At 34.2% G+C, this 17062-nt stretch overlaps 1 protein-coding gene across 1 annotated transcript in view; it reads right to left on the bottom strand.

Moving 5' to 3' along the window:
- The window catches only part of ADGB (androglobin), an 85612-nt gene extending 73729 nt beyond the window's left edge, over window positions 1-11883 (bottom strand). Inside the window, exons 1-6 of the mRNA XM_068184889.1 lie at window positions 11746-11883; window positions 8668-8760; window positions 6606-6677; window positions 5128-5316; window positions 2349-2488; window positions 984-1070 (exon numbers count right to left, since the gene is read on the bottom strand). Of these exons, the coding sequence (XP_068040990.1) occupies window positions 984-1070; window positions 2349-2488; window positions 5128-5316; window positions 6606-6677; window positions 8668-8760; window positions 11746-11883 (719 nt within the window). The remainder of the gene's footprint in view (window positions 1-983; window positions 1071-2348; window positions 2489-5127; window positions 5317-6605; window positions 6678-8667; window positions 8761-11745) is intronic.
- Between the last annotated feature and the right edge of the window lie 5179 nt (window positions 11884-17062).

The raw sequence follows: 17062 nt of genomic DNA, 5'->3' as shown, positions 1-17062 counted from the left end.
GTATTCACATTCTCATATTCCATGATATAATGTATTTGTAGTAAATGAATACTGCTTTTTGCTGTTGAAGTTGTAAAAGTAACTATAGAAAGAAATAAAATTTAGGCTACTTAGATTTTTAAGTCCATGAACTACATACACACTACTGTAGGACACAAATATATCAAAAACCTAAATCGCAAGCTAGCTTGAGACATAAAAATTACTGAAAAATGGAATAAAATATTATTTGACTGAAATTATTTATTAGCAAAATATGGTTATAAACAAACAACTTTATCTAAACAAATTATATATAAACAATAACTATTTGTTATCTATATATTCATTTGAATGTATATATCAAAAGGCAAAAGGGTGTAATTCAAAAGAAAAGTCTAAATATTTAGTATCAGTATCCAGGTAATTTAGTAAAAAGAATGTCAAGCTGAAAAGTCAGAATGCCTTCCTTTAAAAATACAAAATTAACATAAAACACACAGGAAACAAGAAAAATATTATCGTAGGTAGGAAACACTATTTTTGCTTGAAACTAGAAGTCTGTTAACTGTTACAATTTAAAGGGTGGAAACACCATACTAGCTGACATTGATTACTTCCAAATTCATGACATGTGCTTCCTGTGGTATATTCAGATATAAAATTATTATTACCAACAGATATTTTAAAACTGCATACTAAATGTAACATAGATTTCTCTAACCTTGTTTACCTCACACTGTTTAATATTAGTTAAATTAATTTTATAAAGAACAGGCATCAGCATGATAAATAGCTTTACAGGAAACTGTAAGACTTACAAAGAAAAACACAATAAAATTACATTTCTCAAAGGTATATTTCCCAAGTACCTGAACTATAAACCATTCACTTTCCCAAACTGATGGTGAAGGACTTTTAGGGTTCAGCTTTATTTTTCATAATGCCTTATAGAATTAAATATTAAACAACTGATACATAAATTGTTAAATAAAAGAACTTACTGGAGAGGAATAACTTCTGGCATCCATCCAGTCAGTGTTTGTAGAACTCTAAATTCCTCCATCTCTCTTTTTCCAGTTTCATGTATACTATAAGACAAAGCAGACTTATTACAATTATAATGTTACCAACTACAGTAAACTTTGTAGTCTACATTGCTTTCTGTAATAAGACAATGTAATAAGGAATAAGATCATACACAGAATAGTTTGATGACAAACAAGTGATTAATTGCAATTTTAGGAGTTTTCCAAACCACTGCTGACTACTCCCCTACAAAGTCAAATTATTTTAGTCCATTATTTTAGTGCTCCCTCTGGTACAATGGCATTTTTTTTCAACTTTGTTAGCAAGCATACTATGCATACTTGCACACAGTTGCAGGGTTGGAGATTGGGTTTGAAATCCCTTGTGCTAAAAGAGGGTTATGATTCTACAACTTCCATTTCCTAAGCAGCTTCTCTAACTCCCAGGTTATTCTGAACAAGCTGGTTCACTCTAGCTGGTTCACTCACTTTCAAGCTGGTTCACTTCCACTCTAGCAAAGTTCACTCTTTCAAACTGACATTCTGCTGCTCTCTGGAGAGGTTTCCTGAGAGGACCAAGGCAGAAGCCAGCACTTTTATGGCTAACCCTTGTGCTCTGGAGAAATGCAGTATGCCAATCACATTCCTGCAGAGTTTCCTAACAGGCACCTCTTGGCAACTCCTTAGCCTGTGTCAACATACTTTAGATGACTCTTCTGACAAACATAGCTTGATAGGATGAGAACAGGAAAGCTTCATTACCCACATGTGTGTTTTCAATTATTTTCTCAAACTTATTCATTTAAATTCTTGGTGTTCATTCCTCATCCCATAGGAACCTGTAGCCATAATTGTCAATTACTGCATCATAGGCCACCTTCTACCTTTCCAGTCAGTTCTAGGGAACTAGATCACTGTACACAACAGCACAACCGTAGCAAAGGTATCAAAAACAGCTCACAAAACTCTACTTTTAATATTGTTTGAGTGAATACTGGTTAAGGCTCACAATAACAATTTCATTAATAGTTCACAGGTACTTCTGTTTAGCAGAAAGTCACATGTGAAGTTTTCAGGAATAATGTCAAACAAATGAAGCAAATAATGAGAGTACTCCAGTTTCTTTGTAAGTTTTCTGTGAATAAATTACAAACTCATCTAAAAATGAAACCCTGGGCCTTCTGTAGCTATAGAAGATTTTGTTTTACTGATTTACAGTGTCAGCTTTTGGAAGTGTATAACTGTCATTACAAAACATATTTCCTATGTATACTAAATCAACCTTTTGCTGTTACCATGTGACTTCACAAAACAAACCAATAGTGAGATGACAAAACATACCTAGTATTTGCTAACTTAATTATAGCTTTGGACAGCAACATTGGCCAAAGTTCATTTTGGCAGGTTGTAGCTGGTAATAATAAATTCTCTTCTTCACTGAACGGCATAGTGTCATCCACAATGATCTTTCTCCAACACCCCTGTGACAGGGAAGGGGAGGAAAGCAGAAAGAAAAAAATTAGTTTGTGGACTGGCAAGTGAAGAGTATGCAGGAGAACTTCAGAACTTTTAATGCTTTCCCAAGAACCCAATTCTACTGTAACTTCATTTACATCACAGATGGCTTTAAAAAAAGTTCTCACATAATCTATGAGAAACATGGAAACAGCATTCATAGCATTTTATTACTGCTCTGACTTATTTGTTCCAGAGATTAATCTAATTGCTGCTATTTCCAAATATATTTCATCTCATATGTGTAGTACATCATGTGCATGCATTCAGTACTGTTTCTTCAGTTGCCATGACAGATGCCCTGAGAAACACTAATGATTAAAAAAAAGACTTAACTAAGATAGCAGCTTTTTTAAATGTCTCTTTAGATATCAGTCAGGAAAATACTTGTGATATAAACAGTCCCCCTTACTTCCCAAAAACTACCTGGGGATATTGACTGGCAGTTAGTCTCCTGTTAAGCATTACAACAGTACTTTATAAAACACTATACTAAACAACACAAAATGATCAAATGTAAAAAAAAAAAAAAAAAAAAAATTTAAAAAAATTTTCTGTATTTCCAGGATAAGAAACAAACAGGTAAGAGAAAGTACTGATATCTCCAATACCAGATGCTTCATTAGTAAACTGAGCTAATATTCCACAAAATAATCTGGTCTACCATTCTCCAAATAAAACTCTCTGTCCTAGTGATGAAGATACAATAGAAAACAGGTGGGCCAATAGCAATTACTTCTGTTAATTCACCCACAAAATGATGAAGAATGACCAAATCACTGAAGTGCTCATCATGTGTTATCAGAGAGTGAAAAGCTATTATTCTCTGTTTGTAACTAAACTATGGATTCAATCTGAAATGACAGCTGATTAATGCTATGAATTCTATAGGTCTAATGAGAAAACAAATTCAGGGCAGAGGTCAAAGATATTCAAAAAGCATAAAAGAAGCTAATATTTTTTAGGATAAGAACCATTTTGTGACAACCAGAACAAAATATTTAAACTTCCCTAATTTGCAAAGGACCTAGTCAGGAATATGATCACATATTCATCTCCTCTTCCAATAACTGCTGAAGTTTACTAGGGAGAACAGAACAAGTTGATAAGTAAAGGAAAAGAAACAAAAAAAAAATTTAAAAATTTTAAAAGTGGGGCAGGTCTATAGAGGGAAAAAAGTGAGAAAAAAATAACTACAGGAACAAGTTCAATAAACCTCAGGAATGCAAACTGAAAGTAGAACACGGGAAAGAATTTATATATTGTGTCAATTATGTGAAAAAATTATTATGCACAGGTTTGATGTGCACAACAATGCCTTCAGGATTCAATGCAGAACATTAGTGAAATCAGTTCATTATTCTTCCACCTTTTGCCCTTTTTCATTTAATTTTCTACTTTCTCCTATGAAATATCTTTCTCCTCTTCTGATATTTGTCTTTCCTTGTTTGTACATTTTGTTTAATCTTCCAACAGGTGACCCTCTTTTTTTTTCCTGTTTTTCTTTCTGTAAAATACAGCTGTATACTCAGAGGGAAAAAAAACGGAATAAACACACAGGCCCAAACAGAAAAAAAAAGGACAAAGAGTGTAACAAAAAGTGACAAAAATTACAAAGAAAATTAAGCACACTGGTAATTCTTGGATATGCTTTGAAATGTAGTCTTTTACCACATGACTTCATAGTATCTGCAGCATTAACTTCACACACAGAATAATGTCTTCTGCTGAGGAACTTGAACAACACAATTTATGCCTTCTCAAACTCATGCAACTCATTTCTGTATGAATAGAAGTTATTCCACAAGTGAAGGCAGTAGTAAGGGGTGAGAAAAGCACAGGCATGTAAATCAGGTAAGTGCTCCCCTTACAGAGAAGGTCACTTTCAAGCTTTTGTTTTCAACTCACTGTCTCAAAAATGTTTTCAACTTTGAGCAACTGGAAGTTTAGTAGGGTTAGTTATATGTCTTAGCATGCTGTGACATTTTCTGTTTCCAAAAGGCAAATGTAACTGAAATAACTCCAACAACTTAGATAACTTTTGCATGTCAGTTCTTTTTATGTTACTATTTCTTTATTAAAATGAGGTTCAATATGTAATTAAGTGTTCCCTGTCGACTGCCAAATGTGTTAAGAAATTATTATCTGTTATCTTTAGAAATCCTTGGGATGTTTCAGTTTTACCAGTACCTCTTCAGAAAATGGTCCTCACACTGGAAATATCTAACTATCTTTAAATACACTTAGAGACAAATGGCTGTGTAAAGTCAGCCAACTGAATTACTTAAATATAAAAAAATTTAGCCTAATACACCAGAGGTGTGGGCCACATGTCTGACTCTACTAAGCATTTGCATCAAACCTAAAAAACTACAAAAATATTGTCTTTGCAAGTAATAACACTTTTATCAGGCCACAAGTTGTACAAAAATCACATGAACTGTAAGAGGCATTTTAATTACCAAGCATTCAAATCAATAATTTGTCAGTTTTTCTACTCCTAAAAATCTATGTATGTTCAATAATAAAATGTATGTCCAGTAATCATTAAAATTTCTCATGCTAGCTGCATCATATTTTTATATTGTTGGAGGAAACTACTCACCATCCAATAAAGTTTCAACACATATTTTCCAAATTTATTGTACAGTGGTATATGTTCCTTGTTAGCTTTACATAAGGCATAAATGTGTTCCCAAGGTTTCCAAAAAAGTGTGGGTGTTTCACTATTTAAGGAATTTTCGTTATATATTCTCCAGACAGCATAGATTTCACTTACAATCCATCTCATCAGCTAAAACAAGAGAAAAATAGAAAAAAATTATTTTCAAGTAAACATTTTGAAAAAAAAGTCAAGTTATAATGATCAAAGAATAAAACAGATCCTGATGTAAATAAAAAAGTGACATAAAAATATAGCTATGGTTCATTGGAAAAATTAATTTCACTGTTACGACTTATCTTAAAATCATTACAATACCTATCTACAATAACACAAGACTTTGTGAAACTAAGAAAAGGCACAGTATAAATAAAGGTATTCATCATTTAACAAACTAAGAAATACGATCTTAAAATAAATTATGTTACAGGACTTCTGAGTTGTCACTTGTATAATTGCTTTTTAAAAGCCAGCTGCTAAAAGTCAATATTCCCTTGAATAGTCATTATTTGTACTCAGTAAAGGAAATCCTAAATTATTAAATGTACTTAGAAATTTTTAATTCTTAAAATAAGAGCTTTAACTAATAATGTTTTATGCATGTGTTTTTATTATATGCAGATTTATGATGTATGGTAATACTTGTGAAAGTATGGCCAACTGTTACAAGGATTTATATATACTGGAATGAAAGAAAGCTTTTACTACAAGAAACTTGCCCTAAAATTAATTAGTGGTTCTATGGACATTCTAAGAAACATGTCCTAAAATAAATTACTGGTTTTTCAGACTTAAAAATTGATAAGACCTGTCTTCTGGTGTTTCCTCCCTTTTATCTCTGCTGCTGAATTTTGAATTTGCATTGACATACTGAATGAAATAGAAATTATTAAGTAATATTACATTCAGTGAGGCACTCATGCCTGGTTTATATTTTCCCATGACCTGCAGAAATTCAGTAAACCTTTATTCAATTCTGGAGAAACGCAAAAGACTGTCTAGATCACAGACATTTGCACACACATGCAGGCCCACTAGAACTTCCAGAAAGTTTGAATAAAATATATAAATCCTTTCTAATATAGCCTTTATTTACTCTATACAAGATTATCCAGTAGTAATTACCTTAGTTCATAGACTGCATATATATATATATTTTTTTTGTTTTGTTTTGTTTTGTTTTTTTAAAGTTTGGCAAACCTCTCACCATCATTGATTTTTTAAATTCCAAAAAAGGTAAACATAAATTATAATAATCTAGACAATTTCTTGCCACTTTATCCCCTTCATTCATTTTCCACTTAAAAAAACTATCACAACTTATTTCTTCTTTGTAGGAATTTGGAGTGAAATTCAAAAAGTTGAAGAAAGATAAAAAGGAAATAATTTTTTTAAAGGGACATTAATGTATTTCCACCTACCTCAGAGCAAAATATGTGCTCATTTGCTGAAACAAGGTCAAATGAGGTTTCATTTTGGACTACCACAGGAACCTAGTAGAAAATAAATTAGTTAAGTCCATAAGTAAATTATCTGGAAAAAAATTAAATTAACATTAGCATTTAACTGCAGTGACCATGCAAATGTTGGACATCTGGCAAACATTCATTACACATTTGAAAACTAGAAGTAATCATTTTGTAGATGGCTTGGTATTTCTTAATAAAACTTCCTTAAAATGTAGGTTCAGAATTCTTAAACAATGATTATTATTTTTATTAGGATATTTAAAGAGCATGAAATTGAATAATCACATAAGTAAATTGAGATGCCCTCAATTTCTTAAGATACTTGCAGTTCTGCATTTAAATCATAGTCATAACACTGTCTTATACTTTGAGATTCCCTTAGCCACCCACCAGGGTTCACAGGGATTTATTTGCTCATGGTCAAATCTTAATAGCCTTTCATTGCTTGACATTTACATTAATTTTTATATAAAATCTCTGGTAATCATTGCTTGTTGATTCAAAACATATTGGACCAAAAGAAGCATCAAAGTTTTAATCAGGTCCTAAAGAAAACAAATGCTTTCTTCATAGTACTCCAGAGATAGATTTTAAAAGCTATTTTTAATACAGATACACGTTTCCATGACTTTCTGGGCCGCTAGCTCTCTTGCCCTCATCTTTCAGATACCTCCACTCAGTTTATGCATTTTGGCAGTGTTTCCTAGCCAATCTTTTGGTCTTGTCAATTACTCCTCTGACCTCTCCCTCTCCCTCCATTAAAAATTAAACTTAGATCTGTTTAGTGTCTATTTAATAAAAAATGTAACTGACAAGCTGACAAAAGGAAAACTGACGAGCCTGAAAAAGTTGGGTGGTCCAAGTGCTTTAAAACTTCAATATTTCATCTGAAGCAAATAATGTAAACCCTTAGATTAGTAACAGTGTTGGAGAACAATAATCTTTGAAATGGGAGGCTGTTTATTTTCTCTGCAATTAATTTTAAAATTAAACTGATTAACAGCTATGCACAATTTAAAAATGTTATGGTTATCTAGCAGACAAGTACTGTCAAAGACATGTACCCTGTGTAGCCCAGAAAAATATGATAGTTGAAGTGGAAAAAAGTAATGTAGTTCTGGTAAAGTTAATTCACAGTTTCATGACATATATGAATACTTCAGACACCTGCTCAGGTGAAACATGCAGAAAATTTTCTGCCATGACAGTAATTTTTAAATGAGAATAGAGAAATAGAAGAAATCTATAAAAATAGAAAGGCATCTCTCTGTCCAGTTGTCTTCCAAATGAACATGGGTGTCAAAAAGTGAAGCAGATCTGGGAGGATACACGACCATGATGTTTTGTACCAGGAAATGCTGGTCCATGGTGGTCTTATACCATTAATAAATTTAATTAATAATTAAATCTCAGATTCCGTATAGTATCATGGAGAATACTATTATTACAGGCAACTGTAAAGAATGGGATTAGCATAGGTAATCTTATGTCCTTTTAGACACTGAGAAACCCATATTGTGTGGCATCAAGCAGGCCTCTGATTCATCTATACAGCATTCTGTGCAGATCCCATCCATTTTGCTTTTGCTGACCTATGATACAATTCGAGCTATGAAAGGATATTCTTACAAGAAAATAACTCTGCTCACAATTTCTGCTGTAAATGAAAGGAAGTTGAAGAACTTGCTGCTGTGGTTACATAAAGTCAAGGAGATGCAGGTGATATAATTGCCAGTAAGGAGCAGGAGCTGCCTGCAGGCTCCTCCATCACCATCAGCTGTGTGAGCTCACCCTGGGCCCAGGGTTTCCAGCGCCAGGGCCCAGCCATGTGTGCAGCACAGGTGAGCTGTCACACGTGTCACTGAGCCCTCGTGTACACCGGTCTCCAGGACAGGACTGACTGAGTGGTCAAGTGGCTTTTACCTGTTGAACTAACTTCCTCTGCTAATTTCACTCTACTTTTCACAAGTTAGGCAATTAGCGTTTTTTCATCATGACCTTGCTTGTTTCTTACCTCTTTCGTTAAAAACTCTTGTGGACGTTTCCATGAATGCACTTTTAAGGATGCCGGCAACCTTATTTTCCCTTCAGGATCATCAAACCCAGGCTACACAAAATAAGCATGAATGAAAATGGACCACTTTTAATATACAGTAGATACAGAAGATACAGTATTGTGTCTTCCATGAGATTTAAAATAATATATTGTTCACAGGATAATCACTTAAGGAGCAAAATAGCATAAAAAGTAACTAATAGTATATACAATTAAACAAAAAGAGTCCAAAGCCCAAGGTGAAGATGCACCACAAAAGCCACCTCCAGTGTCCAGAGAAGTTTATATGGTCTGCACCTTTTCTAAGAGGTCTATATGAAATTATTCTTTTTCTTTTCCCCTTTCAGAAAGATCTCCAAAAAAAGCTTAAATTGTTAAGCCAGTTACTCTTCTACCAAGTTATTCCTATGTACTTTTTCTAACTCACTTATTTCCATAGCTTTTCAAGGTGAAGACTGAAAGTAAATATCTAAAGCAATTATTAAGACACAAAAAAATCCCATTCCATGCATTTAGCACTGCTATAGAATCCAAAGAGAGCTATAATTATACAGCTTGCATTTGCCCATTAAAAAGAGAGGCTCATACAGTTTTCAAACTTGCATTTTTGAAGTGATGCTTATCCTCCATGTGCACAGAAGGCGACAGGATATGTGATATCTGTTTACTTACTGGCAAAATGTGGATGAGGACATGACTCTGATACAGGTTGTGCTGACTGAGAAGTTAATCAGTTACATGGTTAATGTCTTTTATTTGTGCCTAGATTTTCAACAGCTTCTAGGCATATTATACATTTGTGAGTGTTTCACAGTCTATGCTGCACTCTGTCTTCTACAGACCAGAGAAAGAGTTGCCGGGAACAAAAATCTATGATACTCTGAGTTCTTAATGATTAAAAGAAGGCAAAACAAAGTACATCACAAAAGCATAAAAAACAAACATGAATCAAAGACTCCCAAATAACCTTTTCCCCACATTTTTAAATTAGTTTTTTTCATTATGTAAGTTCCTTCAACATAATAATCTGCAACAAGCTATTTCAGTACCTGAAGGAAAAAAGATAAGCTGGGAGGGAGGGTAGGGAAGGAATGCTTTAGGAATACTTTTTTTTTCCTGAAAGCCTAAAGAATTCCTTAAAGCCTGGACCACATAAAACTGTATTAACGGAGTTTATATTCTGCTTTCAGAGACATCCAACTCTGACTTCATGGCATAACAGGAAAGTTTAGCTCTTAGACACTAGATAAACCAGAGAAAGGAGGTAGATGGGAATGACATGACATTATGCAGAGTAAAAAAAAAAAAAAAAAAGCCACACCTGGAAAGGTAAAACCTTTATTCAGCTTACTAGTGCAAAAAATGCTTTGAAGAAGAGTATTATAGGTCTAGTTATACTTTGCTGAAAATATCAAGTTTTAACTTATCTTTTATTTAAGGAGGCTATAAGAGACGAGTGCCAAGTCTTATGGGTTCATGCTCAACCACAAGTTCTACAGGAAGGACATGGAAGAAATGAGCACAAGAGACAAAGAAAGGTCAAATACATAATCTCAGCAACACAATGCACAGCTCTAGAAGTGGGCTTTGTGTACAGGTGGTTGGTAAAAGACTTTCAGTGTGACAAGGAAAGAGATCAGGTTGATTTCTTTGCCCACACAAGAAAATAGGACTGTTTATATTTGTGTTCCAAGTGTACTTTAAGATTGTGGATGACATTGTTAATTTTGTTTCCAACTGAAATAACCTATATAATGTTGAATTCTGGCTACCTGCTTGGATCAAAAGAGGTCACGTTGCAAAATAATTTAGATTTGTAAATTCATCTGCTGTGACTGGCATATAATTCCTTTAAAGATGTAAAAGGAGCAATGTTTCATACAGCTTGTAGCTGAAGAACTGAAGAGTCCAGTAAACAACTCAGAACACCTCTTGTGCTAAAATAGAATGTTTTCATATATAGTTAATTTGAAGTTTATCTATGATAATAATAATGTCTGGTAGACCTGACAAATTAGTTTTAGATAAGTGCTGAGTACAGCCCAAAGACACCAAAAGTGGTAAAGGAACAGGAGAAGGACACAAAGGAAAATTATTTACTTGACAAGTTAATGACAGTCTTCAGTACAGAATGTATACCTTCTCTCAAAACAATATGTTGGCCCCATAGGAGTATAATATAGTCAACCTTAGGATAAGAAAAAAGTAATCTAGAAATATATATGGAAACATAAACATAGTACACAAGGACACATTCAGAAGAAATATGTTAACAATGCAGAATTTGCATATAAAATAGGTGATAAATCATGGTATTTAATGCATTTTAAATTTCAATTTAAGATGCTGAGTTTAAGAATTTTTTTAAGAAATAAGTTTACTACTATTCTGTGTAGAAGACCCATACATTCTGCAATGATAACCAGTGTGAAGGAGTAAAAATCCATGAGATTTTTAATTCATTCCAAAGTTGGAAAACAGGAATTTTTCAACATGTGGCAGGTGCTTACTTTCTGCAAAATGACAATATTCCCTTAAATCATTCTCCACATCTAGAACTGCAGGCAGTGGTTCACATGTCCAGAAACTGCAGTGTTGAAAAGAAAGTACTTCAACATCCATTTTTCCCATAAAAAAGACGGATGCATCAAACCTTTTGAGTCCACAGAAACTGAAGTGCCCTGAGGAGTGTGTCAGTGCCCTAACATACTACAACAGTTCAGCTGCTCCCACATCCCCATCTTTAGTTATGCTATGAAATAGATTTGAGGGTTGTATTTTTTTAAAACCATTAATGTACACACATTAATGCACACAGATATGTTAACTGTTCATTTTAAAGGCAGCAAATAAACAATGCACCATACTTCTAGTTTATAACTGTAGTTTAGTAGGGAACTATTTAAACATATTGAAAATATATGATTGAAAATAAATATATTTATCAGTAACACATTATTTTGAAGTTGTGACAAATACTCTATTAAATACAAGTACAAAAAATGAAGTGGAAATAATATGTGTCACACAACTTACTGAAATTTGACCTTTTCCAGGTTTTTCTTTTCCAGCTTTTCCAGCATCCCATTTTTCTGCATTGATATCTGCATCATTCCATTCTGGCCAAATAGGAAATCTCCACTTCTCGTTGGAAGCAGCTACCCTGAAAAGCATAGAAAACACAAAACAGCATAAATAAAAATCAACAGCATTATTAGACAAGGGTAGTAGAAAGTATTTTATCTTATAAAATATTCTTTTTTTAATGTAATATGAATCTTAGTGGTTTTAACTATGTTAACTTTTTGTCACTAAGATAAGCAAACTTATCTTAGAAAGTGCTTGTTGTTATTAGGTATAAACCAAAAAAATATTTAATGCATTTATACTTCTGCTGAAGTAAATTGGGTAGCTGAAGCAAAAAAACAGAATTTGAGGACCATTTCTTCCCTCTTCTTTTCCCCAACTTCAAGCTACACGGTTCTCCTTTCTCTCCTGTGCCAGTCCTAGCATTCATCTCTCAGTTCAACTCACTCACCCATCTGAAGGCATTCTTTCATTATTTCTGACTTACTCTCTTTAGATAACCAGAAGAAGCTTGCCATGGAAAAAAGATGCCCTGGGGAAAAGGACTCCCACTTCTAGGTATCTGTAAGCTGCTAGACCAGCCAGTGCTCTCTCCAGGCAGTTTCATTCTCAGGGCTCTTGTGCTACCAACACTCTTACTATTTTCTCATGCTGCAATGTGAGCAAAGGTACTGAGGGAGTTGACTGATTTGGATTTTGGTAACTACAGTGCTTGGTGACACTTTAAACTCAAATAGACATAGATCTAAACAACCTGATGTAAACTGCTCCTGCTTGAGTAGGAGTTTGACTAAATGGCTCCCAGACGCACCCTTCAATCAATGGTTTTCTATAATTCCATAATACTTTAGCAATAGGGACAAAGACATGGGTAAAAATAAAGATTTCTCACTGTCTAGACATTAACTATGTTCATCCACACTACCAGTAACTCTTAATGGAAGACAGCTGTTAAAATTCAATGCCATCTGTGCCTTCTGCTGTGCAAAAACCACCCAAACATAGCTTCTACTTCTCTAACTGGAAAGAAGATGTATTCTGTAGAGTGATACTTAGCTTTATATTTTCATCTTTGTCACCTCAGTCATCTGTAAATTGACTCTATTAGGTTTGATCTTATATTTATGGCATATTTTCTCTAGTGTTTTCTTGAAGATTCAAATGATGCTTCATTCTGTATTCAATAATATTTAACAAGCAATTGAAAAACTCTGAGGTGTTTATCAGTTTCTCTGTACCATTTCCAGTTGTTTCAAAGAATCTGCTGCATCTGTGCTAACTGCATGCATGAAGAACAATGAAAAACTAAGCGCTGGCTGTATCAACAAATTCAACATTTGTGATATTTTGAAATCTGAACACTTCAAACACCGATTTAAATATGACTCCTGGCAGTCTCTAACACATAGTAAAAAAACTATAAGTTCAAATTCTCATTTTTTGTACTTCTTTCTTACTTCAGATGAAATAGGAATGGCATACTTATAATTTTTAAATATTTAAGGACTACTCTTAATTTTTTTGTATCTTTTTTCTACTTCTAAATCTGCATTTGCTCTTCTACATGTTTATAGAGAAGCATGGAAATTTCACTTACTGGTAACAATAATAAAGATATTCTGACACCATTCATAAATAAAATTAATTATAATTGCAATAATTTGTAGAACCATAGAATGGTTTGGGTTGGAAGGGACCTTAGAGCTCATCTAGTTCCAGTCCTCCTGCCATGAGTAGGGACACCTTCCACTAGACCATGTTACTCAGAGCCGTTCCTCATTTCTTGCTATAAGATTTCTAAGTGCTTTGGGACAATAATAGAATTAAAAAAGCATAATTTCAAAAAGCAGCAATGAGATATGGAAAACTTACTTAGTTACTACCACACTAAGACCGAAAATCACTTTCCACCACACTGACATAACAAAATACCCTCATCATTAACAATGTTGAAGACATGGAAACAATGATTGAGATGCCTAAACTAAGTTGTGGAATTCTTATGCTACTGCTTCTCAAAAAGGATAATTCAATAGGACCTGGAAAATTCAAAAATAACTGCAATTTAATTGGTCTCCAAATATAAGTAATAAATAGTAATAAATTAAAAAAGACAGCTGAATTAATTAAAATACTGTTTTTGAGTAATGATATTACGAAGATACTCTATTACAAGAATTGAATAATATAACTGAGAATTGTTTGAAATGAACTGTAAGATACAAGGACAATGCAAATTACTGCTATTTTATGCTCAAGCTGGATGGGTTCATTGTGCAACAGTATTTTTAAAACCAACTCACTGGCAGACTTCCTTTTAATCCTGTGCTAAACCCTAAAGGAGAAAAAGGAAGAATAAATTGCCAAATGAAATACCATGAAGTTGGCAGTAATTCACCTCAGACCCTTAAAGCAGCTTTTCCAAGAATACTGGTATAATTGATATAGTGCCAACAGAGGAAAGAAGGGACCGCATGAGACACAAGCACAACAGGGAAAACCAGACAGATTGCAACCTAAGTTTTTCAGAGACTTCAGATTTAATACAGAGACGGGAAACAAGCTCACTGGAAATACAGTCATTTAGTCTGCAGACATATGCACTATCACATTCTGCAAGCAAGATCTTGTCAGCTTGGTTAATGGAGTCTAGGAAGCAAATATTTTCTTCCTAAAACAGATAAATCTAATTGTAAATTATCTATGACCATTCCTTAGAGAGGGAACCCAGCAACATTGAAGGGAGGCTTCTCAAGAATTACAGAAGTATTGGTAGGTACTTTCAAACAGCATGGCTACTTCGACATTCCTTTCCCAATACCCATGTCATTCTGGATCATCAGACAACAATAATTTTGTGATTTCTTAGAAATCATGAAGATGCCAAGAGGCAGTAAAAAAACGTGTCCCTTTCTGTGGATTGTTTTAACAGTCATAAAAAAACTTCTGTCCTCAGTAAAGCTTTCATACGAGGAAAAAGAGGGTAGAGAACAAACAGATGCTTCAACTTCTTCTCCAAATCTGTGCTGCAGGAAAGCTACTTAAGTTTTTCTCTAGTCTCTTCCAACCTCAAAGACAAAAGACTCCTTTGAAGACCTTATTTATAGCAGAAAGTTCTTTTAAACTATAATCACTGAAATGATTTTTAAAATGTAGCATCTGAATATCTTAGAAACCCAGAGCAGAAACCACGGTAACACTCAAGTTCATAAGAATCTCTAAAAGATACAAGAAAGTTTGGCCAAGTATCAGTAACTCTGTGCAAAATTATTTGCTCTTTTTCTTCATTCCTAGTGCCATTCTTCAGAAGAGAAACTAACAGAACGAGGCACAATCAGATGCTTTAATAAGCAGCTAATAAGGTAATAGTTTTCTCCTTAATATCACCATAGTCAGTAGCAATTACAAAATAAAACCAAAATATTAATGAGTTGTTTACAATACCTTGCCATTAGTCTTATCTTGGATACTGGAGCCAAAACTTATAGGATTCTCTGCAGAAGCAAAACAGTCTATGTGCTCAGAGCTCTCATGTTTGGGGAGACCCAAGCCATGGATGCAGTTCAGGTACGATGAGCAGAACAAATAATTGCAAACCATCTATGCTGCAATCACAGTTGCCTGCAAAAGCCTATGACAACAGGTTTTATTGTCAGTTCATTTTTATGTACTGGGGTAGGATTTCTTCTCCAAAAAGCAGAGTACTTTCTGTGTGAATCAGGTTCAAACTGGAAAAGTAAAGTGATGATAGACAGAAAAGATGAACACCAACTGATTATTTTTTATAGGCATATCATTTTTAAAGGGGTCTGTAATTTAGGTCACTGTTTCCAAGTGTGGTGTTCTCATTTCTAAACATAGCTGATGTCCTTATAGGTGTCAGACAAACTACTAATAGACCTCAGTAACTTGTCAAGAATGAGCCTCTTTTGAAGGCACACACACACATTTGCTAAGAGAGATGCTTACCTAGCCTTATATTTAGTTTTGCCAGCTAGAAGTCCATGTTTTCTTATTTTTATTTGCCTTCACATTAATGGAAACCAAGTTATTCCTCGTGGTTTGCTTTCCAGATTCTAGGAGGGGGAAGAAAAACCCTAAATGCCAAATCCCTTGTGCAAATTTTACACAGTAGCATGCCTTGGACATTATTTGAAAGAAAAATTTATAGAAAATAGTAGTTTAAAAGCCCTGTAGGTTTTAAAACTTTTTTTTTTTTTTTGTTTGCTCTCCTTGGTTTCAGCCTGATTCCATTTGTGGCCCTAAAAATATTGTCTGAATTCTAAATCCTGAATTCTGAATTCATGTATCCCAAGTAAACCTTTTTTTACCATTTGTAAACTGCTCAAAGACAGAAGTAAAATCCGGTGGAATTATATACTTGAGAAACAATATAATGCATGTTCTGCTTTCAAATGGCAGACCAAGACCCTGTAGCCTGCAAGAGCAATGCCAGAAAACTCAGCTTACCATTTTCTGTGCTGAGGCAGCTGTAGTGAAAATTCTCTGCTCTATGGAGCCAAAGATCTGCTATAGAAAAGCTTTGAATACAGAATGGAGAAAAAAACCTTTTACTTATTTGAAAAACATTCTTCATAATCGAAGGTATCAGATTGCCTGGAGGTCATTCATTTGACAGCCTTTCATGTTCTACCACACTAGAGGTCACTTAAACCTTTAAAAGACATCCTTCAAATGTATATTTTTAAATTACATTCCCAAGAGTGGAGCACTGAAAATTAATTCCAAGAGATGTCTGCCAAGGCAGAAACACTATATTATTTAGCTCTTAAATGAGCCCTTGTAACGTACAGAAGCAAAAACAGCCTACAGAGGTGGGCTTTCTATCCAGCATTACAGGTGGAAAACATGATATTCCAATACCTAGGTAATGTCATAGCAAGAGCCTGGAAAGAAGAATGTCTTTTCCAGTCATTTTCAGGTGCCAATCTCAGCCAAAAGAAGTTTATCTCTGATGGATTCTTCCAAGATGGTTATCTTGGAGATAACCAAGACTCTGAGTTATGCTCCAGGTGGGATTGTGCGCTGGTCCAAATCCTTTGAGGTTAACTGGTTTCAAAAGGTGGTGGTGACAGGCCAAGTGAACGGACTGCCACAGACAACAAGGGGGTTGAGCTGTATCTTGCAGTTTTCCACCAAGTCACAGATTTGAAAGCAAGTAACATCTACATCCAATTTGCAGATCAAAGTTCTGTCTGATCAATGTGTTCTTCTTCCAACTAGCAGCAAATGAATAGGTGTTATA

This window comes from Anomalospiza imberbis, chromosome 3 (assembly GCF_031753505.1).
Source record: "Anomalospiza imberbis isolate Cuckoo-Finch-1a 21T00152 chromosome 3, ASM3175350v1, whole genome shotgun sequence".
In the NCBI taxonomy this organism is placed as follows: domain Eukaryota; kingdom Metazoa; phylum Chordata; class Aves; order Passeriformes; family Viduidae; genus Anomalospiza; species Anomalospiza imberbis.
The sequence above is the reverse complement of the archived record's forward strand: the minus strand, read 5'-3'. Positions and strand labels throughout refer to the sequence as shown.